This window comes from Nerophis ophidion, linkage group LG11 (assembly GCF_033978795.1).
Source record: "Nerophis ophidion isolate RoL-2023_Sa linkage group LG11, RoL_Noph_v1.0, whole genome shotgun sequence".
Taxonomy (NCBI): domain Eukaryota; kingdom Metazoa; phylum Chordata; class Actinopteri; order Syngnathiformes; family Syngnathidae; genus Nerophis; species Nerophis ophidion.
In genome coordinates, this window is record NC_084621.1 from 36,889,249 (window position 1) to 36,915,452 (window position 26,204).

Below are 26,204 nucleotides of genomic sequence, written 5' to 3' on the forward strand. Positions count from 1 at the left end.
TTATAGCAATACTCTATAAACTTCGATATATTAAACTGTAAATCCAGCACAAGGTCTAAATACTTACAAGTTTTGGACTACCCCGAGTTTTGTTCCAACTAAGCACAAATCCACCTGGATCAGTTTAAATACTCTTTTTTTTTGAGAACATGCACACTGACTTGGCGACATTAAGGTCTAAATGGTGAGTGAACCTTTTTTTCCCCAGCATATTTTCAAATGGCAAGGTTTTTGAAATTGACAATTTCGTGGTATGTCATTGATATAAATACTAAATAAAAATGGGCCCAAGATTGGAACTTGTGGCCCTGTTGTTATGATAGACTACACATTATATGATAGCTAATGTTAGTACTGTAATGCTTGTGCGGGTCTGTTACATTGGGTGTAGTTTACGCGTTCAATTTAATTCTTGCAGCTCATTCAAAATGCTCTCTAGGCGGCTGTAGAACATACAGTGTGCTGCCTTGCATATATGAATTTGAGTTTCTCACCTCTGCAGCTGGCGAAGGAAGTGCTCAAGTAATTGTTGACGAGGAGTGGACTCATTCTCTGTATTAGGGAATAGTGACCATGAATAATACTGACATTTTTAACTGCTTCTTAACCGATATGAGCTTCGTTTGGCCCTTGCCTTGTTGTGTCCGACATGCTCGCACAGGCCTGTCGGCTTGGTGCTCCACGTCCACCTTCATACTGGGGTGAAATTCCTCCACTTCCGGTTCAATCTCAATCCTCTCCTTTTTCCTTTTCTTTTCTTCAGGCTGAGGGAATACAACACTTATGAGTATTTATTTTTATATCACATGAAATTAACTTTACTCGCCTCAATCACTACACTTAAAGTTTTTGATATTGTGAACGGTTCCACAGGCCCACTGGGGTTGACAACAGTGGCAGTTGCAGCATCAGATTCATTCTGCTCCCGCTCTCTCTTCTTCCTTTTTTCCTCCTGCAAATGGTTTGTTGGAAAATAACTGAAAAGCTTGGCAATATGCAACAAAAACACACAATTATGTCTAAACCCAATCGCGTCTGAAACCGACCTTCCGCCGTTTTCTCTCTTCGTCGTCCACATACTTGTCCTTGTCTTTTTCGGACTTTTTCTTCTTCTTCTTTCTATCCTTGTGGCGTTCATGGTCGGACCTGTCCTCGTAGTAGCTGGAGTCATGGCCCGAACCCGAGAGTTCTGTTACTTCACTTCCTCCGACTTTAAGCACAAGCTTCAGTGGTTTCTTCAAAGCCTTGTCCTCATAATCTGTAAGCATTTTATTTTCAAATGACGTAAACAAGAATAAAACAGATGTGCATTCGTCCATTTTCTACAGCTCGTCCCTTTTTGGGTCACGGCGTGGTGCTGGAGCATATCACAGTTGCATTCGGGAGGTAGGCGGGATAGACCCTGGACAAGTCGCCACCTGGTCACAATTTCCATTTGATTTTAAATGATCAAACACTCCCAGGCTCAGGATCTTTCTGTGTGGCGTTAGCATGTTCTCCCCGTGAGTGCATGGGTTCCCTCTAGGTACTCCGGCTTCCTCCCACCGCCAAAAACATGCACCTGGGGATACTAAATCGGCCCTTGTGTGTGAATGTGAGTGTGAATGTTGTCTGTCTATCTGTGTTGGCCCTGCGATGGAAGGACGACTTGTCCAGGGTTAACACAGCCCGATTGTAGCTGAGATAGGCTCCAGCGCCCCCCGCGACCCTGAAGGGAATAAGCGGTAGTAAATGGATGGATGGATGATCAAAAACTACATATAAAAATAAACGACAGTTGTACAGTCAATCATTTCAATCACTTAGTAATCATGTTAAAAAACACACACATATGATAATGAAGAGAAATTATCAGAGTATTATTAAATAACCAACAATACATTTTACGCATTCATTTGGTAATGCAGAGTTTTTTAATTACAAACAGTTGTACTGTGTAAATATACCAATGTTCGCTAGCACTGCTAGCCAGTAATGGACAAATATGACAATAACATCGTTAACTGGTCTTTTATCAAAATTGCATGAAATACCATCAACTGTTCGCCACTCCGGTTTATGTTTCTTGTGTTTCTTCCCCATTTTGTGATAGATTACAACAAAAACGCAGGTTTATCCCGTCTATGGAGCAGACGGCATCGCTAGCATCTGGTTTAGCATCAGAGCAAACGCTAACCGGAAGTGACGCTCAAATGTCTCATCATTTCCGGGTCAAATAAGCGCGCTGATTTCGAGTAAAATATCTTTCCCATCGCGCTGGACTGTGTTCTGCTGGATAAACTGTCGCCAACTTGTCGACGTCGGTGCTGTAAAGTATGTTTTCTTTTGTGTTGTATCTACTTTTAGTCTGCGAGGAATGTTAAGGCGTTGTTTCCTGGCTGCAACGACCCCGAGGATGTCCGAGCTAGCTATACAAGACATAGGGCGAGCTTAAATGACCAATTTTGTACAATTTTAAACGCAATAGTTACACATTGTCTCAACATTTTTATTGTATTTCATTGTTTCGTTAGTTTAATAATTACAAGTTTGACATAATTGCAATATGTGTCCAAAGGAATGCAAAGTAACAGAATGGACGTGGACCACCATCAAAAGAAGATCAACATAGAAGTCCATCTCAAATCACAAAGGTGGGTTTTTTTCTTCTTCTTCTTCTTCTTCTTCTTTGAGTCAGAGTATTGAGAATCTTTTAGGCATGGCAAGGCAACTTTATTTACATAGCACGTTTACAAAAATGTTAAAATTGGACCAAAGGACTTTACAGGTTAAAAAGCCTAGAGCAAAAAAACTAAACAAAGAACATAACAATGCATAAATGACAGGCCAACTGAAACCCTCTACTACCCACCACGCAGTCTGATAGTTTATATATCAATGATGAAGTATTAACATTGCAACACATGCCAATTCGGCCTTTTTAGTTTACTAAATTACAATTTTAAATTTCCCGGGAGTTTCGTCTTGAAAACGTCGTATAATGATGACGTGTACGCAAGACATCACGGGTTTTAAGGAAATATTAACGCTGTGCACACACACAGCTAAAAGTCGTCTGGTTTAACGGCATAATTACACAGTATTTTGCAGATCAGTATTGCTGAATCTTTTGCAATTTGTTCAATTAATATTGGAGAATTCACAGTAGAAAGATGGAGTTGGGAAGCTTTAGCCTTTAGCCACACAAACACACTGTGATTCCTTGTTTAAAATTCCTGGAGGTGAAACTTTACTATGGATCAGAGCGCGGTCAAGCAAACATGAATCACGACGGAATGTCAACCAGCAGGTTTCGGTGACAAAATTGTGGTAAAAAGTCGCTGCTTAGCGGAGAAAAGCTGACCTTGTGCCGTCCATAAAGCTGCCGTGACTCCCCTGAGACATTGGGGTCAAGACACCCGTGGACACACCCTTCCGACTATCATGTACTATTTAACTCACTAAAACACTAGCAACACAATAGAAAGATTAGGGATTTCCCAGAATTATCTTAGTAAATGTCTCTAAAAACATCGGAATCCGTCCCAATGGAAATGCATTTTTTTTTAACTTGTTTTTTTTTTTTAATTTTTTTTTTTGTAGTCCGTCGCTATCAATATCCTCAAACCCGAATCTTTCAATCCTCGCTCAAATTAATGGAGAAATTGTCGTTTTCTTGGTCCGAATAGCACTTTTTGTTGGAGGCTCCTATTATAAACAATGTGAATATGTGAGGAGCCCCCACACGTGTGACGTCATCGTCTGCGACTTCCGGTAGAGGCAGGGCTTTTCTCTTAACACCGAAGTTGCGCACTTTATCGTAGATGTTCTCTACTAAATCCTTACAGCAAAAATATGGCAATATCGCGAAATGATCAAGTATGACACATAGAATGGACCTGCTATCCCCGTTTAAATAAGAAAATCTCATTTCAGTAGGCCTTTAAACAAGATAGCGAAAAATAAAAAAGGTGAAAGGGTTCGGATAAAAAGTAAAATTGCAATTATTGTAATAGAAATCACTGCACTGCTGACATTTTAGCAATCATTATAGTAGGGCTGGGCGATATGGCCTTTTTTTAATCTCAATATTTTTAGGCCATAGCACGATACACGATATTTTGCCTTAGCCTTGAATTAACAGTTAATACATATAATCAAACAATCAATCAATGTTTATTTGTATAGCCTTAAATCACAAGTGTCTCAAAGGGCTGCACAAACCACAACAACATCCTCGGTACAGAGCCCACATAAGGTCAAGGAAAAACTCACATCACCCCAGTATGATGATTCTATGTCCATCCATTTTCTACCGCTTATTCCGTTTTGGGGTCGCGGGGGGCGCTGGCGCCTATCTCAGCTACAATCGGGCGAAAGGCGGGGTACACCCTGGACAAGTCGCCAACTCATCGCAGGGCCAACAGAGATAGACAGACAACACTCACACTCACATTCACACACTAGGGCCAATTTAGTGTTGCCAATCAACCTATCCCCAGGTGCATGTCTTTGAAAGTGGGAGGAAGCTGGAGTACCCGGAGGGAACCCACGCAGTCACGGGGAGAACATGCGAACTCCACACAGAAAGATCCCGGGCCTGGGATTGAACCCAGGACTGCAAGACCTTCGTATTGTGAGGCAGACGCACTAACCCCTCTTCCACCGTGAAGATATGTGATTCTATGATTCTATGTGTCGACATCAAAACATTCTGGTTCATACGGCATTATTATATGCTCATTTTAAACTTCCATGCAGAGAAGGAAATCACAACTAAGTCAGTTGACCAAAACTGTATTTATTAAACAGTTATTAAGCAGTGGCACAAACATTCATGTCATTTCCAAAACATAAAGTGCAAGATTGTCAGAGTCATTTTAAAACAAGCTATTAGTGCACTTTTGTGCATGATGTCACTAAGATGACATATCAAAACAACACTAAATTAAAGTGCACTTTTTGTACAGAACGCCACTACAATAATTTAAAACTAATAAAATGCACTTTGGTGCATGATGTCCCACAATATATTTTAATAACTGTCAAATAAAAATGAGCTGTATAGTAGGAAATCAGATTGTGTTCTTCCTTCGCTATGTGGTAGTTACTGCGGACATTATCTCCTTTTGTTGTGGACTATTTTTCATACGGTGTTGTTCTGGAAATGTTTGCCTCTGCATTTTGATGGTGTGGGCGTGTGGCACCGAATGGAGATGTTGAAATGTGGAGTGAACACTCTTTATTCTCTAGCGGGTGACTTTTCAAATGATAGTACATATTAGCAGTAATGCTATGTTTTGTAGCAGCGCTTGTGCCCCACACATGACAAATTAAAGTTGTCTAATCGACATATTCCCACTTGAAGTCAAACCACCGCCAAACAATGAACCCCCTGCTGTTTTTCTTGGGAATTATTTTTTCCTTCGTTACCAGATTCTCACCTTCTTTGTCTCGTATTACCACTCGCATAGCTCCGCTAGCATCACCGCTAACATTACCCATGCTGCTACCTCTCTGCTCCGCGAGGGCGTATACATATGTGACGTATGACATGACAGTATGTGACGTATGTAAGAAGGTGCGCTTGCTGTCTGTGAGAAGGAGAGACAAGAAAGAGTGGGAAGAGCCTGTAGTGTAATGCCAGCAGCTAAAAGCAACTGCGTGGGAACGTACTGTATACTCGAATGTCAAGATATAGCCTTTTTTTATATCGCACACAGACAAACCCGCGATACATCGAGTATATCGATATATCGCCCAGCCCTATATTATATGTTCTTATACGGATAATGTGATGATTGGCTACTTAGAGTAGCCGGTGTACAGCTTGCACGCAGTATAGATTTACTGGTCAATGAAATCAAGTCAACACACAGCAATTACTGACTAAATAGCAGGCAAACATGTACACTTTACAGTAATCGTGTACAAATTGTGTCTGAAGTGTTAATATTTAATGCGAATGACAATGTTATCTAGCACTGCATTAATTGCCTTTGATTTGGAACTAACTAGTGCAGAGCTGGCAAATATTTTGATTCAGGGCCCATATTGAGAGTAAAATGTGTCTGAGAGGCCTGAAGTGTATGTGTGTATAAATTATATATACACATTTAGCTATTAAAATCTGCTGTACAGTATGTGTGTTTGGGTCCTTTTTTTAGGAACACCAATACCAAAAGTCACAATGTCCGATAGAGTTCTAAAAAAGTTAGGACATAAACCTGAAAAAAAAATGCAATGGACATTTAAATTGTTTTTACTGAATGGGACACCCAAAATGTACATGAAAATAAAGAAATTGGGATTTACAATATTAACTATGGACAATAAAACTCTGAATATTACAACATATGAACATTGTAAAGTGTAAAACACCTACAATTTAATATATTATCACAAACAAATATCCTTCCGCATCTATTCCCGACACAAGTGTTTCGGGCTGGCTGCTCTAAAAACAAACCCCACCCACTCTTGTTTGTTCCTCGTTTGAGTTGCTGTGACGTAGATTACCGTAATAACTTGTATAACACCCAAAAGCGCAGATTTCAAACATTTAAATACTTTACATGGTTCAAGACCTACTGTCATTTAAAAAAAACACTGCACATCATAATGGGGGCGACAGTTTTGATGTTAAAGGTCTAAAGAAGTTATGCAGAATGTCCGGCGGGTTGGATTGAAAATCTTAATGAGCCGCATTTTGCCCTGAACTAGGGGCAACATCTGTTAAGCCTGCATACACACAAAACAGGGTAGAAAAGTTGCATACAAATGTATGTGACCTATCAAAACACAACCTCTACTTTATATTTGGCTTACACGGGCATGTCAAAAAGGCGACACAAATGTTAAGTGGTGAAGTGAAGTCATATGTTAGAAACACATTTGAGCCTACATGCATTGGAATGAATGAAGGTTTATGAATAAAGAAAAGCCCCGATGTCCTATATTTATTTCGATAGGTGTTTTATATTTAAAATGCGTGACTAATATTTGCATTATTGACCTAAATCAATTGTGGACATTTGTCATTTAAAGAAAGTAGCCTATATTGTATGGCTCTTCAACAGATGAGTGGTTAGTGTAAATTATTGATAGCCATGTTAGCAAAGTAACATGAACACCATTATAGCCTCTCATAACTACAACACCATATATATAAATGTTTAATACAAACCCTGTTTCCATATGAGTTGGGAAATTGTGTTAGGTGAAAATATAAGCAGAATACAATGATTTGCAAATCATTTTCAACCCATATTCAGTTGAATATCCTACAAAGACAACATATTTGATGTTCAAACTGATAAAAAAATTTTTTTTGCAAATAATCATTAACTTTAGAATTTGATGCCAGCAACACGTGACAAAGATGTTGCGAAAGGTGGCAATAAATACTGATAAAGTTGAGGAATGCTCATAAAACACTTATTTGGAACATCCCACAGGTGTGCAGGCTAATTGGGAACAGGTGGGTGCCATGATTGGGTATAAAAACAGCTTCCCAAAAAAATGCTGTCTTTCACAAGAAAGTCAACTGCGTCAGCAAATAGTCAAACAGTTAAAGAACAACGTTCCTCAACATGTAATTGCAAGTAATTTAGGGATTTCAACATCTACGGTCCATAAATTTATCAAAAGGTTCAGATAATCTGGAGAAATCACTCCACGTAAGCGGCATGGCCGGAAACCAACATTGAATGACCGTGACCTTCGATCCCTCAGACGGCACTGTCACAAAAACCGACATCAATGTCTAAAGAATATCACCACATGGGCTCAGGAACACTTAAAAAAAACACTGTCACTAAATACAGTTTGTCGCTACATCTTTAAGTGCAAGTTAAAGCTCTACTATGCAAAGCGAAAGCCATTTATCAACAACATTCAGAAACGCCGCCGGCTTTTCTGGGCCCGAGATCGTCTAAGAGGGACTGATGCAAAGTGGAAAAGTGTTCAGTGGTTTGTCAAGTCCACATTTCAAATTGTTTTTGGAAATATTCGACATTGTGTCATCCGGACCAAAGGGGAAGCGAACTATCCAGACTGTGATCGACACAAAGTTCAAAAGCCAGCATCTATGATGGTATGGGGGTGCATTAGTGCCCAAGGCATGGGTAACTTACACATCTGCGAAGGCACCATTAATGCTGAAATGTACATACAGGTTTTGGAACAACATATGCTGCCATCTAAGAGCCGTCCTTTTTATGGACGTCGCTGCTTATTACAGCAAGGCAATGCCAAGCCACATTCAGCATGTGTTACAACAGCGTGGCTTTGTAAAAAAAAGAGTGTGGGTACTTTCTTGGCCCGCCAGCAGTCCAGACCTGTCTCCCATCGAAAATGTGTGGCGCATTATGAAGCGTAAAATACGACATCGGAGACCCCGGACTGTTGAACGACTGAAGCTCTACATAAAACAAGAATGGGAAAGAATTCCACTTTCAAAGCTTCAACAATTACTTTTCTCAGTCCCCAAACGTTTATTGAGTGTTGTTAAAAGAAAAGGTGATGTAACACAGAGGTGAACATGCCCTTTCCCAACTACTTTGGCACGTGTTTCAGTCTTGAAATTGTAAGTTGGATATTATTTGCAAAAAAAAAAAAGTTTATGAGTTTGAACAACAAATATCTTTTCTTTGTAGTGCATTCAAATGAATATAGGTTGAAAAGGATTTGCAAATCATTGTATTCCGTTTATATTTAACACAATTTCCCAACTCATATGGCCGGGGTTTGTATTCAAAAAGACTTGCGGCTGTAATTTCTACCAATGGTGCATCAATACAGTACTGAGCAAAGGCTGTGAATACTTATGTATATGTGTTTTTTTTAAATTTTAAATAATTTGCAAAAAAATATAAAGACAAAAATGTATTTATACAATTTTAGAATAAGGCTGTAACATAACAAAATGTGTAAAATATGAAGTGCTGTGAATACTTAAGGATTGCAATCCAATAAAAAAGGTTTGTACATTTGTGAAATACTGTCCTGTCAGTTATATTTTGATAGGAATGCTTTTCTATTACTCATGTTTACACTTTCATTGCAGTGGAGTAAAATTGTCTGAGGTGAAGATGCATGTCCAGGCTCTGCTAAGTCGCCACTGTGTGGTGTTTGGAAACTACAAGTGGACAGAGTTTGATGAAGACTTTCTACGCAGTCATGTGGAATCTGTGGCAGTCGTTGATCTGGAGGAGATGGCATCTCAGGTGCTTTTTCATTTGTTTAAACACACTTAGATTTGTACTTATGAGTGATACAGTTTTGGTTCACTTAGACTTTCTTGCTTTTTTTATGTTCAGCCTCTTGATTTGTCGAGCTGTGCGATCACCATTCACATGTTCACCCTCAATGAGGATGGACCCAGCACGCTTAGTTTGGAGGAGGATGAGGAACTTTCAGCTGCTAATCATTGGTTGCTTCCAGCAGGTGATCCAGAACATTCCATACTGAGTCAACCAACATGGTCATTTGCATTTGTAAAATATAAATTAGGCCAAAGAATCAGCTTTTTTTGCTATTGTCATGTTGTGATATTGCATGTTGATGACACATTCTACAGAGCTGTACACTTAGAGTACCTTTGTCACTTGTAACACCAGTGCTACTAAATGAAAAAACTCTGTAGCACAGAACATTTTTTGTAGCAAAAATAATTTTCAGAGCAATATGAAATGTCTTAATATCATAATTTGATTATTAACACTCAAACAATGTACACATGTGCACTCATACATATAAACACAATGCCATCATAAGGCTAACTGTAAGGTTAAATTAAAACAGAGAACATCCCTAAACGGTGCTAGCACTGTCGCTAACACTAGTGTAGGGTCGGGCGATATGGACCAAAACTCATATCCCGATATAAAGTACTTTCACCCATAAACTAACCCATAAATGGAAATGTCTGTTAATGTAACTATATATCTCCACCATGCCTTGACTTTAAATATTCAGGACTGATAGAGATCCCAAATACACAAAAACAGGTACCAACAAGAAATTAAAGTATTTGCATTATATAAGAAAAGTCAAAAATAATCTCCAATCTTCTTTAAAAAACATCAACAACTCTTCTTCTTCAGCTAACAAAAACACAAAAGAACAAAATATGAAATAAAGTGCTGTGGTTTGAAAGGACATATTTAAATGCCAGCAGCAACATGAACATAATTTACCTTCACAATGGTGTTTGTATAGGTAAACATTATTACAGGACATACACACTTTCCGGATCAGTTTGTCTATCCGGTTTAAGTCCATTTTGCCGATGCTGATCCCCCAACAAACCACTGCAAAGTACAGAGCACTGGCCACAACAGACTAAAAACAAATCTCCAACAGCTTGCTGCACACATTACAGGACCTAAGCTTCCTCAGGTAAAAGAGTCTGCTCATGCCCTTCTTTTATACAGCTTTGCTGTTGTCCTTCCAGTCCAGTCTGCTGTCCAAGTGCACTCCCAGGTACTACTGCCTCCTCCCGGCCCTGGATGTTGATAAGATCCACAGGGGTCATTTTCTTCTTGAAGTCGATGACCAGCTCCTTGGTCTTGTCCACAGTAAGGAGCAGATGGTTAGCTTGAGACCAGTCCACAAAGTCAGCGAACAGTGTCCTTTACTCCCAATTCCTGTCCCTCCCCGATACACCCGACCACAACCACAGTTAGTACTCTGATGACCACAGTCATCAGAGTATTTCTGCAGGTGGCAAGACCTGGAGCTATACTGGAAGTCTGAGGTGTACAGGGTTAACAGGACAGTCCCCTGCGGCGCTCCTACACCACTGACCAAAGTATCTGACAGGGAGCTCCCCAGTCGCAGACTGGGGCCTGTCAGACAAGTAATCAATTATCCAAGAGTTAGTGGATGATTTAACACCCATCCTGGACAACTTGTGACTCGTCAGATTTGATTGGATGGTGTTAAAGGCAATGGAAAAATCATAGAACATGATCCTCACAGTTTCCCTCCCACCATCCAGGTGAGAGTGAGCACGATGCAGCAGGTAGATAACAGCCTCATCCCCCCCAACATGGGGCTGATACTCAAGCTGTAGCGGGTCCAGGGAAGAAGCCAACACGGGTCTCCGCTGAGCCAGCACAAGTCCCTCGAGGACCTTCATGACGTGAGACGTCAGGGCAACCGGTCTGAAGTCGTTCAAGCCAGATGGGATGGGCTTCTTGGGCACCAGCACTATGCAGGATGTTTCCAATAGCGCTGGTATCCTTTCTAACTTCGGACTCAGGTTGAAGATGAAATGCAGGATCTCAGTCAGCTGAGCAGCACAAGTCTTCAGAACCCAGGAACATCAACCTGGCAACTTCTTTATGATGATGTGTGATAGGCTGTGTTCTGAAAATTACTTTTAAAAAGTAATTACTTATAGTTACTTTTTACTTTACTGAAGAAGTAATTTAATTACCAAAATATTTACTCTTTAATAGAGATGCGCGGATAGGCAATTATATCATCCGCATCCGCATCTCCAAAGTCGTCATCCACCCGCCGTCCACCCGAACCAACATTTTATCAGGACCGTACCCGCCCGCCAACCCCCGCTGAAATACATCAAAGGTTGTCCGCCTTAATCACTCACAGAGGTATTTAAACCTGTTTCGCAGAATAACGAGTACAATTAGAGCCGCTAACGTTCCCGCGACTATCCAATAGCGTTCATCCTGATTACAAGAATATGGGCGTGCTGTGAAGCCATTGCCTTAGGCACCTTCAACAACATGTACGAACCGATTGTTGGTCCATCAACATGTTGTGTGCAGCTTCCGCAATTACACGTTCAAGATTGAAAGGCATACTGGGTGATACAGAGTACACTGATGGTTGTGATATAAACAACTTTAACACTTACTAATATGCGCCACGCTGAGAAGCCACACCCAACAAGATTGACAAACACATTTCGGGAGAACATCCTCACAGTACTTACTTACTTACTTAGGCCCATCGCTCCCAATGGAGCATAGGCCATCAATGACTCCTCTCCATGCAGCACGGTTTTGGGCTGTCCTTTCCGCCTCTCCCCAGCTGGTTCCCAACCTCTTCAGCTCCGCCTCAGAGTCCCGCCTCCAGGTGTTTTTAGGCCGTCCCCTCTTCCTCTTTCCCTGTGGGTTCCTCACAGTAACACAACATAAACGCAACACAACAAATACCCATAATCCTTTGTATTCATGATACCCCCTGAATATATTTTACATCCCCGCGCTCCCAACCCCGGCCACCTTACCGACGCACGGGGGGAGGGGGGGGGGGGGGTTGCTGCTAGCGGCGTGTATAAAATAGTCAGGATGTGTCATGAATACAAAGGATTATGGGTATTTGTTGTGTTGCGTTTATGTTGCGTTACTGTGAGTATGTTCTCCCGAAATGTGTTTGTCGTTCTTAATTGGTGTGGCTTCACAGCGTGGCGCATATTACTAAGAGTGTCAAAATTGTTTATATCACAACCATTAGTCTACTCTGTGTCACCCAGTATGCCTTGCAGTCGTGTGCGTGTTGCAGCGGAAGCCACATACAACATGATGCTGGACTGACAAGCAGATCGTACATTTTGTAGCAGGCGACAAAGTCAATGACTTCATAGCACGCCCTAATACTTATTATCTGGGTGACTGACGGCAGTCATTCAGGAGAATAATAGCGTTTCTTACTGTCTTCTTCGCTTTATCTACGGGTCTTAATTTGCACTTTGAATGGCAAAGGATTCCGATCACAGAACCATGTATATCAAATATTTCCGGATGGTTCAACCGCCACCTGCCCGAATCTAATTAAAATCTATTTATTCGTCATGTCAACCGCCCGACCCGCGGTTTATCCGCGGATGAGACCGCAAACCGCGCATCTCTACTCTTTAATAAATGTACATTACATTATTAAAGAAATTAATGCTTCGGAAGACTATGTCTCCCGCCTGGCCTGGGAACGCCTCGGGATCCCCCGGGAGGAGCTGCACTAAGTGGCTGGGGAGAGGCAAGTCTAGGCTTTTCTACTTAGGCTGCTGCCCTTGTTACCCGACCTCGGATAAGCTGAAGAAGATGGATGGATGTGAAATTAATGTGTTACCTCAAAAAAAACTCCAATATCTGCCATAATGCAGTTGATATAAGGTCCATATGAAAGCTGTGTGTGCGTCTGTGTGCCTTTTTTAAAATGCGGTGCCTAGAACTAAAACCTTGTTTTTTCTTTGTTGGAAGACTGAGTGTACGAACTAGGAGGAGCACCCCCCTGCTTCTCTTTTGTGCATGGCGCAGAAGGGAGGGACACACAGCTTTCAGCGCCCAGCCGCTCACGGAGTGATCAATGACACTTCACCGTCTGTGTGTCTGCAAAGCGAACCAAGGTGTCCATCCATCCATTTCCTACCGCTTATTCATTTTTGGGTTCGCGGGGGGCGCTGGCGCCTATCGTGTCTTCAACACATTTTAGCGTCCTCATTAGTGGCTAACATCCCTCCACAGTGCAAAGCTGCTTTGAAGTCAACAATCATTTCCTCCATAGTGTCAAATTAAATATCTTTCTTAAATGTAACCGTTACTTAAACGTAACGGTGGTCGGATCGTCATTTTTGTTATTGTTTACTAACTCAGGAAGTACTTGGACACAGGAATCATTTAAGGTCAAAAACCAAAGTTTTAAATACAAAGCCAAATGCCTGTATTCTGTCACGTTACAAATAGCGGAGGTAAACTAAGCCAAGATGGCTGTTGTGCAGCAAGCAGCGCGTCGCAAGCGGCCTAGATCTTCCTGCTAAAAGCAGATGCGAGCAATGGAGTACTTTAGATCCCTATACTTTATAAAAGAAAAGATTTGTCAAGTGATATCAGGGATTTAATCAATCGGTGGAGTTCCCAGACATGTTATACTATCTTTTGCTCCAGGTATCATTCTACATGAAAAAAACAGATGAATACTTGAAAAAGCATTGAGGTCTGCACCTCTTGGTGTGTGGCTGGGTCAAGGAAATTGGAATCAAGATTCACCCGGATAATTATACATAAATTTTACTCGGGTAAGGTTGCATTTCATGATTTAACATCACGTTTGCAGCCATGTTTGTTGCCTTTTGTTGTTTAATGCATCGTTTAGAAGTATGCATGTTTTTCTCTCGTCTTTATCAAAATATAACTATAGAAGTCAACATTGTGTGTGTGCTGAAAGCTTCATTTAGGACTGCTGCCTCTGGTAAAAGCCAAACTCTTCTTGTTGTTTTTTTTACATTTGTTTTCTTTTATTTAGACTAACCAAGTTGGTGCTTTACAAAACAATCGTAGCAAAAATTTGTTTTAAGAGAAACAAATATTTAAATTGGAAATACTTAACGTTAAATGTATATCAATCGAACCTTTAACAAAGTGATCACTGCAAACTTGTGCATTGTTTGACTCCGCTCCCTTGGACTGGGGTATGTGGCACTTTTCTCTTCGTCTTTCGTAAAATCTTGCACTTTTTCGCCCGATTACCTCTTGATTACCTCTCGAGGAACTCCGAAGAAGCTTTTATTCTTTTCGCGATTTGAACGGTTCCTCCACAGCCAAAAACAAAGCACGCATAGGGCATTTTTCTTTGAGAAAGGCTAAATGGCGCCTAGTACCCATTGAAAACAGACACTGGCTTGACCACCGCTCATATGAGCCGGACATGACATCTTGTAAAGCCAAGCAATAGTAGAGAATAATTTAAATATTTGTTATTGTTACATCGCCATCCTGTGTTTCTATCTGATTATAATGGTAATCAAAAATAAAATAATTCAATGATATTGAAAATTTGATGTATCAGTAATCTCAGCTGGATATATTTTTTACTCACTCAAGTTCTTATGAGTCACTTACTGAAATGAATCGGATACTTAAAATTGTTTTTAATTGTTGCATATATTCACTCTTTCTCATTTCATTTATTATTTATTTTATTATCTATTGTTATAATTAGGTGATTTTATGCAGAATGCTGGGGCCGGCAACTAAAAACAGTGGTTTGTACAGATAAATACACATTATCAGGTTCTCCATTGGATTTTCTATTTGGGTGGGTAATAACTGAGAACCACTTTGTTAGCCCAACATGCGTAGATGTTGTTTCATCCTGACCATGTTTCATATTCCATGCTTAAGATAAAATTGTCCATGTTTTCTAACAGCTGAGTTCCATGGGATTTGGGAGAGTCTAGTGTATGAGAGTGGAGTCAAAACTCAGGTAAGCCAATTTGACAACTAAATCTAAATCTCAACTGGCATTATGATGTGATTCCATAACCATGCAGATAACACACTCCTCATTTCCCTCCAGCTGCTTGATTATGTCACAACAACAATGTACTTCTCAGACAAAAACGTAGACAGCAACCTGATTTCTTGGAATCGTGTAGTGCTACTTCATGGTAACTAAAGAAGAACCATCCCAATATTATAGTTGGTTATACGTGTATTGTATCTCATGTGCAGCGTGTGTAGACCTCTCTGTGTTTACACATCCAGGGCCCCCAGGCACAGGAAAAACATCCTTGTGTAAAGCTCTCGCCCAGAAACTGTCAATCAGACTGTCAAGTCGGTACGAACGTCTTCATTTAATTTAATCCAAACTCAGCACCTGCACATTCATGCTCTTCTTCTCTACTCTCTCTAACTCCAGGTACACATATGGACAATTTGTAGAGATAAACAGCCACAGCTTGTTCTCAAAGTGGTTCTCTGAGGTACTGAACTCCATGTTTCACTAAAATGAAACAGATCACCTATGGTAGCTAACCAAGCTTCTTTGTTGCAGAGCGGCAAACTGGTCACAAAGATGTTTCAGAAGATCCAGCAGCTTATCGATGATAAAGAAGCTATTGTGTTTGTTCTCATTGATGAGGTAAATCACCAGCCATGTATTCTCTGATATACTGTATGTACACAGACAGCAAGCTAAGATAATAACTAAATGTATAAGTTTTCTTCATGCTCCACATTGTTAATTGTGTGTCACTCAGTGTCAAGATGTGTATTATGGGGATGAGCCAATGGCATGCTGTATGTTAGGGCTGGGCAGTAGGGCTGAAATTGTATCACGATATAAGTGTTTTATGTCGGTCAATATCGATAATTATTGATCATTTTTATGACCTATAGAAAATAAGGACCAGGAGAAAAATATATTGAATAAAAATAATTTCATTTAAAATGTAATCTTGCTTTGATTATAATCTCATCCGCTATCAAGGCAGAAAGGAAAGAAAAGTCAACACAACCATGAAAAACACTCAATGTAAACATAATCCGAAGATCACATTGAACACTTAAGAATAACCTTTTAAAATGAAGGTGCAAAACTAAGGAACATGTTAGAAATGCTTTATAAAGTGTAACAAAATAGTGCAACGTGTGAAAACGTAAACCTAGAGAAGCCTGAATAGAACTGTTTTATGCATGTGTAGTGCCAGAATGTTACGGCTTTGCTTTAAGCGGTGAGCGCGGGTAAGTTAGTGTTGTATAACCGGTTTAGGTGAAGACGAGCACCTTGCATAGTTTACAGACCACTTTTGTCTGACTACGGTCCGTTTTGGAAAAAATCAGCTGCCATACTGTCGAGGTGACTTCTCCTGTTTAATCGACAATTTATTCTTTCTACTGCACTTATTTTCAGTTTCTCTTCTCACTTTATGCAAAGAATTAACCATGAGACACCAAGATGGCGCAACCAAACCTGTTAGCTGATACTGTTATCTGATTGGCTGTTAGCGGGTCTCTCCCACTAATCAGTGGTTACTGCCTACGGCGTGGCCACCGCTGCTGCCCACTGCTCCCCTCACTTCCCAGGGTGGTGAACAAGGGGATGGGTCAAATGCAGAGGACAAATTTCACCACACCTAGTGTGTGTGTGTGACAATCATTGGTACTTTAACTTTAATTTAAGCAGAGAGCGAGTGCCTTTGTTCATACAACCAACCTTGCTGCGCAAGTTCCGCTTTCTTTTGAGAAAAAATTAAATATTAACATTTTATTTAACATATTTTTTATTGACATCGATTAAATGTCTATCGCGATAGATATTAATAGTGTTTTATCGCCCAGCCTTTCTGTGAGTTAACTGTGTCGCTATTGACGTAAGGACTTTAACTTTAACAGCGAGCACTACTTTAAAGATAAAGCCATTGATCTACTTGATTTTTGGAGACAATCTAAAGAACATTACAGCAAAGTTCATCTTGTCAGTGATTTAAGTGACCATGCTGTGATCCCAACATTTAGAATGTGATGCTTACCTAGCTGTCCAAAGTTATGAGGCCGAAAAACAAACATAATCGTAAATATCAAATAATGAGTTTCAGAGCATTTTCAAGCACAATGAAAGGAAAACATTTTAGGTCATCACATGACATCATAAACAAATAAACTCATGCTATTTTAGGTTATGGCTAAAAAAAAAATGTGTACTTAAAGGGGTCAGAATATGTTTTTTTCTTTCTACATTTTAAACATTCCTTTTGGTATACACAATATGTAATGGTGACTTTTTTGAAACTAAAAAAAGTTCCACAAATTATGTTTTACAAATCATCTTCAAGACATCATAAACAAATAAACTCATGCTATTTTAGGTTACGGCTAAAAAAAAATGCCTACCGAATGTGTACTTAAAGGGGTCAGAATATGTTTTTGTCTTTCTACATTTTAAACATTCCTTTTGGTCTACAAAATATGTAATGGTGACTTTTTTGAAACCAAAAAAAGTTCCACTAATTATGTTTTACGAATCATCTTCAAGCCGCTTTCTGTCCATCTCTTCAGTTTGCGCCATTTTGTGGGCAGTCTTATTTACGTGCCTCTTTTTTGACTGGGTCGTCCCCACATCAGCAATGTTGTAGTTTTTAGTGTTTCCATATGGAGTCTACTAACAGATATAAGTTAAGTATACGCCACTTTGTATTACAAATGGCAACATATATGAGCCAATCTGAGCCACAACAAGAGTATAGGGAAAAAGAAGGAACTTCTTGACTACAACGTCTGACTACTATGGCAGACCTACGAAAAAATCTTTGGGTAAAACTTTACCATATACGGAGATATCCGCTGACATCACCCAGGAGAAAAAAACGTCATAAATTGAGCAAATTTTAAACGTCTCATTCAGAGGAAGTATTACGAAAAGCAAGATTGTTTTCTCCACCCTGCCACCATGGTTAGATTTCACGTTTTCGGTACTTATGGAGAGTCCAAATACACACAAACAAAGCGGTCATTCACTTTGCTGTCGTGGAAACAACTCGCTGACTGATAGGGCTACACCATTAAACCATGAAGGTTTTATTCAGTACGGCAAATAACATGAAGCTGAGTTTTCTTTTTCTTTTCCATCACCGGCATTTGTAGATTTTATTATCCATGTTTGCCATTCAGAACTGTTTAGCCTCGCGTTGATCTCTCTCTTCAAAAAAGACGTCTTACTCTGTGCATCGCTCTCAACACCTAAACGTATTTATTTAAACGTATAATAGTGAACAATTTTACAGTAATGATGAATAAAAGTTTATATCCTTATAAATGGTTATTGGCATCATTATTATTAGTATTATTATTATTATTATTATTATTATTATTATATATTATTATTACAGGGTGTACCCTGCCTTCTGACTGAATGCAGCTGAGATAGGCTCCAGCACCCCCCGCGACCCCAAAAAGTACAAGCGTTAGAAAATGGATGGATGAATGATTACATTGTATTACAAACACTGTATAGTTTTTATCAAATATTTATTTAGTTAAAGAGCATGATGTATTGTAGACAAAAGGTCGGAGTCTGTCTGCAAAAAGCCAAATATTTTTTGAAGTGAATTATTGCATATTTTTCTAATGTGTGGCACCTTGAGACATGAGTATGTTGACAGTCTAAAAGTAGCATGTCTTCCTTCACTTGTCATTTTTGCAGTTTTACTGTATGCATTTGTATGTATAAAATATAAAAATCGCATATCGAATCGCAATTTGAGAGGAACATCGCAATTAGGTTTTTTCTTAAAATCGTGAAGCCCTATTGACGGGCCATTGGCTTGGCAACAGATTAACATTGTTTTTGGTCCTTAACTGATTTTTTTTTTGCTGCGTACCCAAGAAAGCAACATTCTTTTGAAATCCTTCAGTTTTTCAGTAAATATTCAACTCTGTGTCCAAATCTAGCCAGTGTTTCCCTTACATTGATTAAATTGTGGCATCTCACCACAGTTAGATTTGGACCGCCACAAAACGATTTGGCGTGTTCGCCCACACTTACATTATGCATCGCTCGAAAACACTTAAAAAAGCGCTATGGTAGGACTGTGTGTAGCTTGTCTTTCCAACTTCGTACAGTAGGTGGCATTGTATTTCTTCTTCCTAACATGCTTCATATGTACATGTATACATAGACATCTTATAAGTAGAAGCAGCATCTACTGCAACTGGCGATGATGAGACGCGGGGCCGCCATCTTGGAGTGGTGATCCGCTTCACTCAGTGCAATTCATTTGGCAGGAGCAATGAACTGTCAGCGCATTTAATTTATCTTACCTCACTGAATACCACTGATTTTCACACGTTTTTTTGTCATACGTGAAGCAATGATAAAGGACACATGTTTTGGCGTGTTTTATTATTCATAGTTTGCTTAACACTAATAGAATATTCTTATATGCTATAAATGACCAGACGTCCGAGATCAAAACAGGGAATATAATCCCAGAGAAGGGGGAAAAACGGTCAGCTATTTTTAAGTTCAAGAAACGATATGATTAGGTTCTATACAGTGGGGCAAAAAAGTATTTAGTCAGCCACCGATTGTGCAAGTTCTCCCACTTAAAATGATGACAGAGGTCTGTAATTTTCATCATAGGTACTAGAGATGCGCGGTTTGCGGTCTCATCCGTGGAGTACGCGGGTAAACCGCGGGTCGGGCGGTTGACATGACAAAAAAATTGATTTTAATTAGATTCGGGTGGGTGGCGGTTGAACCATCCGGAGACATTTGATATACATGGTTCTGGGATCGGTATCCTTTGCCATTCAAAGAGCCATTTAAGACCCGTGTCATAAAGCAAAGAAGTCAATAGGAGACGCTGTTATTCTCTTGAATGACTGCCGGCAGTCACCCAGATATTAAATATTAGTGCGTGTTATGAAGCCATTGGCTTTGTTGCCTTCTACATCATACACGACTTGCTTGTCAGTCTAGCATCATGTTGTGTGTGGCTTCCGCGGCAACACGCACACGACTGCAAGGCATACTGGGTGACACAGAGTACACTAATGGTTGTGATATAAACAATTTTAACACTCTTAGTAATACACCCCAAACCCCGCCAAGGTGGGCGGGGTTGGGGGTGCGGGGGTGTAAAATATATTCAGGTGTGTCATGAATACAAAGGATTATGGGTATTAGTTGTGTTGCGTTTATGTTGTCTTACTGTGAGGATGTTCTCCCGAAATGTGTTTGTCAATTTTGTATTGTGTGGCTTCATAGCGTGGCGCATATTAGTAAGTGTTAAAGTTGTTTATATCACAACCATCAGTGTACTCTGTATCACCCAGTATGCCTTTCAATCTCATACGTGTGATTGCGGAAGCTGCACACAACATGTTGCTGGACCAACAATCGGTTTGTACATGTTGTTGAAGGTGTTAAAGGCAATGGCTTCACAGTTCACCCTTATTCTTGTCATCAGGATGAACGCTATTGGATAGTCGCGAGAACGTTAGCGGCTCCAATTGACTACATTACTCTGTGAAACAGTTTTAAATAGCTCTGTGAGTGGTAAATGTGGCCAACCGCTGATGTAATTCAGCGGGCGGTTGGCGGGCGGGTACGGTCCCGATAAAATGTTGGTTCGGGTGGATGACGATTTTGGTGACGCGGATGATATAATTGGCTATCCGCGCATCTCTAATAGGTACACTTCAACTGTGAGAGACAGAATGTGAAAAAAAAATCCAGGAATTCACATTGTAGGAATTTTAAAGAATTTATTTGTAAATTATGGTAGAAAATAAGTATTTGGTCACTTCAAACAAGGAAGATCTCTGGCTCTCACAGAACTGTAACTTCTTCTTTAAGAAGCTCTTCTGTCCTCCACTCCACCTATATTAATGGTTCTTGTTTGAACTCGTTATTTGTATAAAAGACACCTGTCCACAGCCTCAAACAGTCAGACTCCAAACTCCACTATGGCCAAGACCAAAGAGCTGTCAAAGGACACCAGGAAAATAATTGTAGACCTGCACCAGACTGGGAAGAGTGAATCTACAATAGGCAAGCAGCTTGGTGTGAAAAGATCAACTGTGGGAGCAATTATCAGAAAATGGAAGACATACAAGACCACTGATAATCTCCCTCGATCCGGGGCTCCACGCAAGATCTCATCCCGTGGGGTCAAAATGATCATGAGAACGGTGAGCTAAAATCCCAGAACCACACGGGGGGACCTGGTGAATGACCTGCAGAGAGCTGGGACCAAAGTAACAAAGGTTACCATCAGTACCACACTACGCCAACAGTGAATCAAATCCGGCAGTGGCAGACGTGTCCCCCGGCTTAAGCCAGTGCATGTCCAGGCCCATCTGAAGTTTGCCAGAGAGCACATGGATGATACAGCAGAGGATTGGGAGAATGTCATGTGGTCAAATGAAACCAAAATAGAACTTTTTGGTATTAACTCAACTCGTCGTGTTTGGAGGAAGAAGAATACTGAGTTGCATCCCAAGAATACCATACCTACTGTGAAGCATGGGGGTGGAAACATCATGCTTTGGGGCTGTTTTTCTGCTAAAGGGACAGGACAATTGTTCCTTGTTAAGGAAAGAATGAATGGGGCCATGTATCGTGAGATTTTGAGCCAAACCTTCCATCAGTGAGAGTTTTGAATGGTTGACCAAATACTTATTTTCCACCATAATTTACAAATAAATTATTTAAAATTCCTACAATGTGAATTCCTGGATTTTTTTTCACATTCCGTCTCTCACAGTTGAAGTGTACCTATGCTGAAAATTACAGACCTATGTCATCATTTTAAGTGGGAGAACTTGCACAATCGGTGGCTGACTAAATACTTTTTTGCCCCACTGTATACATGCATATACAGTATCCTACATAAACAATGTATGAATACATTAGATATCTATATATCTTAGGGACCTGTAGACTGTATTTCTGTTGCTGTAGCAGCAGAAAGTTTTTTCTGTTTTCACATTTTGTATTACATTCTTCCCTTAAATAATAATGTTTTCTGTGATTGTTTTACATGTATTTTTTATGTATGTCGCTTTGGATAAAAGCGTCCTCCAAATACTTAAACATAAACATATATTAACACCTGAAAGTCTTTATATCAGCTACAATCACCAACCTGTTTCACTGGATTCAGAATAAAACCAAGTTTTGTCTTAACCAACAATGTTAGTATTTGAATATTTTTACTTGAAGCTAGACTAAATTTAGACTTGTATAATACTGTATAGCCACTGTCCATCTGATTGTCTAGTTAGCTAGTATTATCCCCCACTCCTACACAATCTGGACTGTGGCCCTAACTTTTACCCCTGTTGGATTTTACAATCTTTATCTTCATTTATTTCAACTTTGTGTTTTTGAAGTATGACATTTTTAAGTTTAATTCATTTCATTGACAAGCAATTCTATTGTGGTCATACTCTTGTTTGCTAGTGGCTACGATATCAGTACTATTGAAGATCTTTGCTCCTTCTCAACTCTGTGGTAATATTCTACAAAATACAACCAATAGTACGTTAATGTTAAATCTTTCCTGTGAAAATTAATCCCCCGATTCCTATTTTCAACAGTCCGCTCATTTGAGCATGTGAACGCTGAACACCAGCCCGGCATATTTGTTTTCTACATGTCAACTGTCAGTTTAAGCTGCTCGCCAGCTCTTCACCACTTCAAGATTGCGGCCGAACTTCTCGCGTCACAGCAGCCAATGCTGCGTCTATTTATAAGATGTCTATGCATGTACATACTACAGCTGACTTGGTCGAGCATTAACGCATATGTTCATCATTGTAGTGATGTTTCAAACGCACAATGCAACTACCGTTAAAGTTTGATATAAAGGCGATATTCTATAAAACGCGGTCATGCAATGGACCCCAATTTTTCGTACCCTTATTTCCACCAGTTAACATTGTTTTCCTTTAAATTATCAACACAAGTTGGGAATCTTTGGGTAACCTCACCATTCGATTACGATTACAATTTTAATGCTACGATTCTATTAAAAATCGTTTATTGATGCATCTTTAAATTATGTATATTGATGCAGTTTTACATTTCATTTTGGAATAATAAACAGTTTATATTAATTCCCACATTTGTTAAAAATTAATGAAAATGTGGGTAAAACTGGACTGTAAGATGCTCGATAGTAAAAGAGCTGGTCGAATTTCTTGGTGAGGTGGCTCGCTGCTGTCCGCCAATTTCTACCAAACATTTTCTTTATCGTCGTCACTTTTTGCTGGCAGGGCCGTAAAGCAGTTGCAACAAACGATTGTTTACTTTCAAGATTGGCCCTTTTATGAGGTGGCGACTTGTCCAGGGTTTACATCGCCTTCCACCCATGTGCAGCTGGGATAGGCTCCATTACCCCCTGTGACACCATAAGGGACAAGCGGTAGAAAATGGTCCTAAGTAAGAAAACAGATCTTTTTGTTGTCGTTTTTGGAGGAGATTATTGACGCGTGTCCCCTTAAAAAATGCATTTGTCGAACTGCGACGAGACAGGATTATGCAGTCGTAACACTCGAGCAAGAACGAAGCACAATGCAGAGAAGGAATTAAACAATTTAAAGGCAATCACGCTACTATTCACCGTTAACAAGACAGGAACTCACAAACGTAAACCACTATGCCTTGGTAAATCTGCAAACCCCCGCTGTTTTCACCACATATATCCGGATAATTTTGTAAAAAAAAAAAAAGGGTTCAAAAAGTTCTATATAACTCATGCCCGGGAATAACATTATCAGGATTTTAATAAAAAAATCTGCAATACGGTGAAGTCACAATATTTGAAGAACGATATTACAAGGGACGACTGTGTGTTTTCTCCTTAAAATGTGCTGGAGTGGGTGGGTTGTTTGCTTCACAGCCAGGTGGTTTTGGGTTCGAATCTGGGCTCATCCTGGCTGTGACAAGTTTACAAGGGTTTTCTTTGCGCACATAGGCTTTTTTCACAGTCCAAAAACATGGAAATGCATGTTCCATTGCTGTAAATGTTTTTTTGTCTATTTGTGTCCTGTGATTGACTGGTGACCAGTCCAGGGTGAACCACGCCTCTCACCCTAAGTCTCTTGAATAGACTCCAGCTCACCTGTGAATGAATGAAATAATTCCAAGAATATGTTTTTGTTGCTGTCCTGTTGAAAGGTAGAGAGTCTGACAGCAGCAAGGAACGCTTGTCAAGCGGGAACCGAACCATCTGACGCCATTCGTGTGGTCAACTCTGTCCTCACTCAGCTAGACCAAATCAAACGGTTGCACAGCTTAACTTTACTTTTCACATTTCTTTTTTTTCTTCCTTCCCATCATGTTCTATATGATGTTCCCATTTGGCTTTTTATGTTTCAGACATTCCAACGTCGTGATCCTGACTACCTCCAACGTGACGGAAAAAATCGACTTGGCCTTTGTGGACAGGGCGGACATTAAGCAGTACATTGGGCCACCGTCAGTGAAGGGCATTTATCACATCTATCTTTCGTGCCTGGAGGAACTCATGAAGGTAATTTCACTGGGGAATAAAGATGAGCGGTAGGACTATAAAGGGAAAATTGAGTGAAATGAATGATGTGTTCAGTGTCAGATCATTTACCCGCGCCAGCAGCTGTTCACCATGTTTGAGCTGGAGACCATGGGCTTTGCAAGAAGTGAAGTGTCAGAACACAGCCTAACCGTGAGGGACATCGCTGTGTGAGTACCCACTGACAATCCTGTGCTCCTCATTTTTCACATATAACATTTTGTTTTGTCCTGTTCAGAAAAAGCAAAGGTTTGAGCGGACGAGCTCTGAGGAAGTTACCGTTTCTTGCTCATGCCCTTTATGTAAAGGTATGAATTGGCACAAAAATTATAGTTTATTGGTGTTTTAATGATTGGGTTACTTGCAGACCCCTTCAGTGACTCTGGAAAGGTTTCTGGAGGCCATGGACCTGGCGGCCGATAAACAGAAGGAGGAAAAAGCTAACCTGGTGAACAGTTTTTGACACATTTTGTTCTTTGGTTCATGATTAGTTTTTTTGGGGGGGGTTGTCAACCAACATCGGGTAACATGGTGCTAAAAGTTTACTTTTTTATGCCTTTGCTTTGTTGGCTCTATACTGCCCGGAAATGGTTTTGGTTCCTATTATTGATTGTTTACAAAGCTTGCTGTTCGGAGTTAGCCTTTAAACTCTTGATTTTATGCAGCACTTTAACTGTAGCTTTGACCACAACTGCTTAATGTTTCTTTTTGAAGAGATTTTCCCCCAACACACATCTGATTACATTTTGTAGAATGCAAATTAGGAACACTCGGCTAAGAAAGTTAATTCCATTTTTTATGGTTTAGTAAATAATTCGGTAAACAAATCCATTTAATGGCATCCTCTTAGACAATTCTCAATGTGTTATCAGATAACATTCATGTATTATAATATTCATATTTATGCAAACAAATAATTGAATTCTTAAGATGTTGTATATTAACATAAATAAATAAATGTTTATACACAGCAGTAGTAAAATGTTTTTTTCACCAGATGGCGCCCTTATGCAGTTCACGACGTCAAAGACTACTGAATTAGCATTGTTATGAATTGACTATGTACCAAATTGAATGCAGGTTGTTGTCTCTTACGAGTTCAGAGAGAGAGCAAGAACTAAAATAAACTGAATGCACTTGCTTGCTTTAGCTTCTAAACTAAGACTGAGCCAATGCCGGATGACCTGAAAGCACAACTGTCAGGGCGCTCCTGATCCTTATCTGTCATAAGTGGAGTTTATATGAAGAGATCAGTGGTGCCATTGTTTATAGCAGCATGTCTCACATTCTGTGAATACTCGACTTCTTTTGCATGTCAGCTGCTGAGTGCAGACAATGGGCTCTTTGTTTGTTGGCCAACAGCTTTTTTTTTTCTGCTTCTTCACACAACTTCAAAGCTTTCAGCAGAATGCATAAT

General features: G+C 39.9%; 2 protein-coding genes across 4 annotated transcripts in view; one reads left to right on the plus strand and one right to left on the minus strand.

Moving 5' to 3' along the window:
• Positions 1 to 2,194, minus strand: part of brd9 (bromodomain containing 9) — a 19,177-nt gene extending 16,983 nt beyond the window's left edge. For both annotated transcript variants that reach the window (XM_061915791.1, XM_061915789.1), the window contains exons 1-5: positions 2,034 to 2,194; positions 1,047 to 1,258; positions 827 to 952; positions 635 to 764; positions 495 to 552 (exon numbers count right to left, since the gene is read on the minus strand). In XM_061915791.1, coding sequence (XP_061771775.1) covers positions 495 to 552; positions 635 to 764; positions 827 to 952; positions 1,047 to 1,258; positions 2,034 to 2,082 — 575 coding nt within the window. In that variant the 5' untranslated portion in view covers positions 2,083 to 2,194. The remainder of the gene's footprint in view (positions 1 to 494; positions 553 to 634; positions 765 to 826; positions 953 to 1,046; positions 1,259 to 2,033) is intronic.
• On the plus strand, positions 2,158 to 25,757 carry trip13 (thyroid hormone receptor interactor 13). 2 transcript variants are annotated; one of them, XM_061915792.1, is made up of 14 exons: positions 2,158 to 2,313; positions 2,558 to 2,633; positions 9,047 to 9,206; positions 9,300 to 9,426; positions 15,158 to 15,213; positions 15,307 to 15,397; positions 15,462 to 15,567; positions 15,649 to 15,712; positions 15,784 to 15,870; positions 24,415 to 24,521; positions 24,616 to 24,769; positions 24,845 to 24,957; positions 25,026 to 25,095; positions 25,155 to 25,757. In XM_061915792.1, the coding sequence occupies exons 2-14, from the start codon at positions 2,560 to 2,562 to the stop codon at positions 25,248 to 25,250; spliced, it is 1,305 nt and encodes a 434-aa protein (XP_061771776.1). In that variant the 5' UTR covers positions 2,158 to 2,313; positions 2,558 to 2,559; the 3' UTR covers positions 25,251 to 25,757. The 2 variants fall into 2 exon arrangements, with proteins under 2 accessions (XP_061771776.1, XP_061771777.1); XM_061915793.1 differs by having other exon boundaries at positions 15,495 to 15,567.
• The last annotated feature ends 447 nt before the right edge of the window (positions 25,758 to 26,204 follow it).

Excerpts from the sequence above, each read along its gene's own strand:
- trip13 (XM_061915792.1), top strand. The coding sequence starts at position 2,560 with ATGCAAAGTAACAGAATGGACGTGGACCACCATCAAAAGAAGATCAAC. Across the intron at positions 2,634-9,046 it reads GTCCATCTCAAATCACAAAG|TGGAGTAAAATTGTCTGAGG; the intron begins GTGGGTTTTTTT and ends CTTTCATTGCAG. Across the intron at positions 24,958-25,025 it reads ACCGTGAGGGACATCGCTGT|AAAAAGCAAAGGTTTGAGCG; the intron begins GTGAGTACCCAC and ends TGTCCTGTTCAG.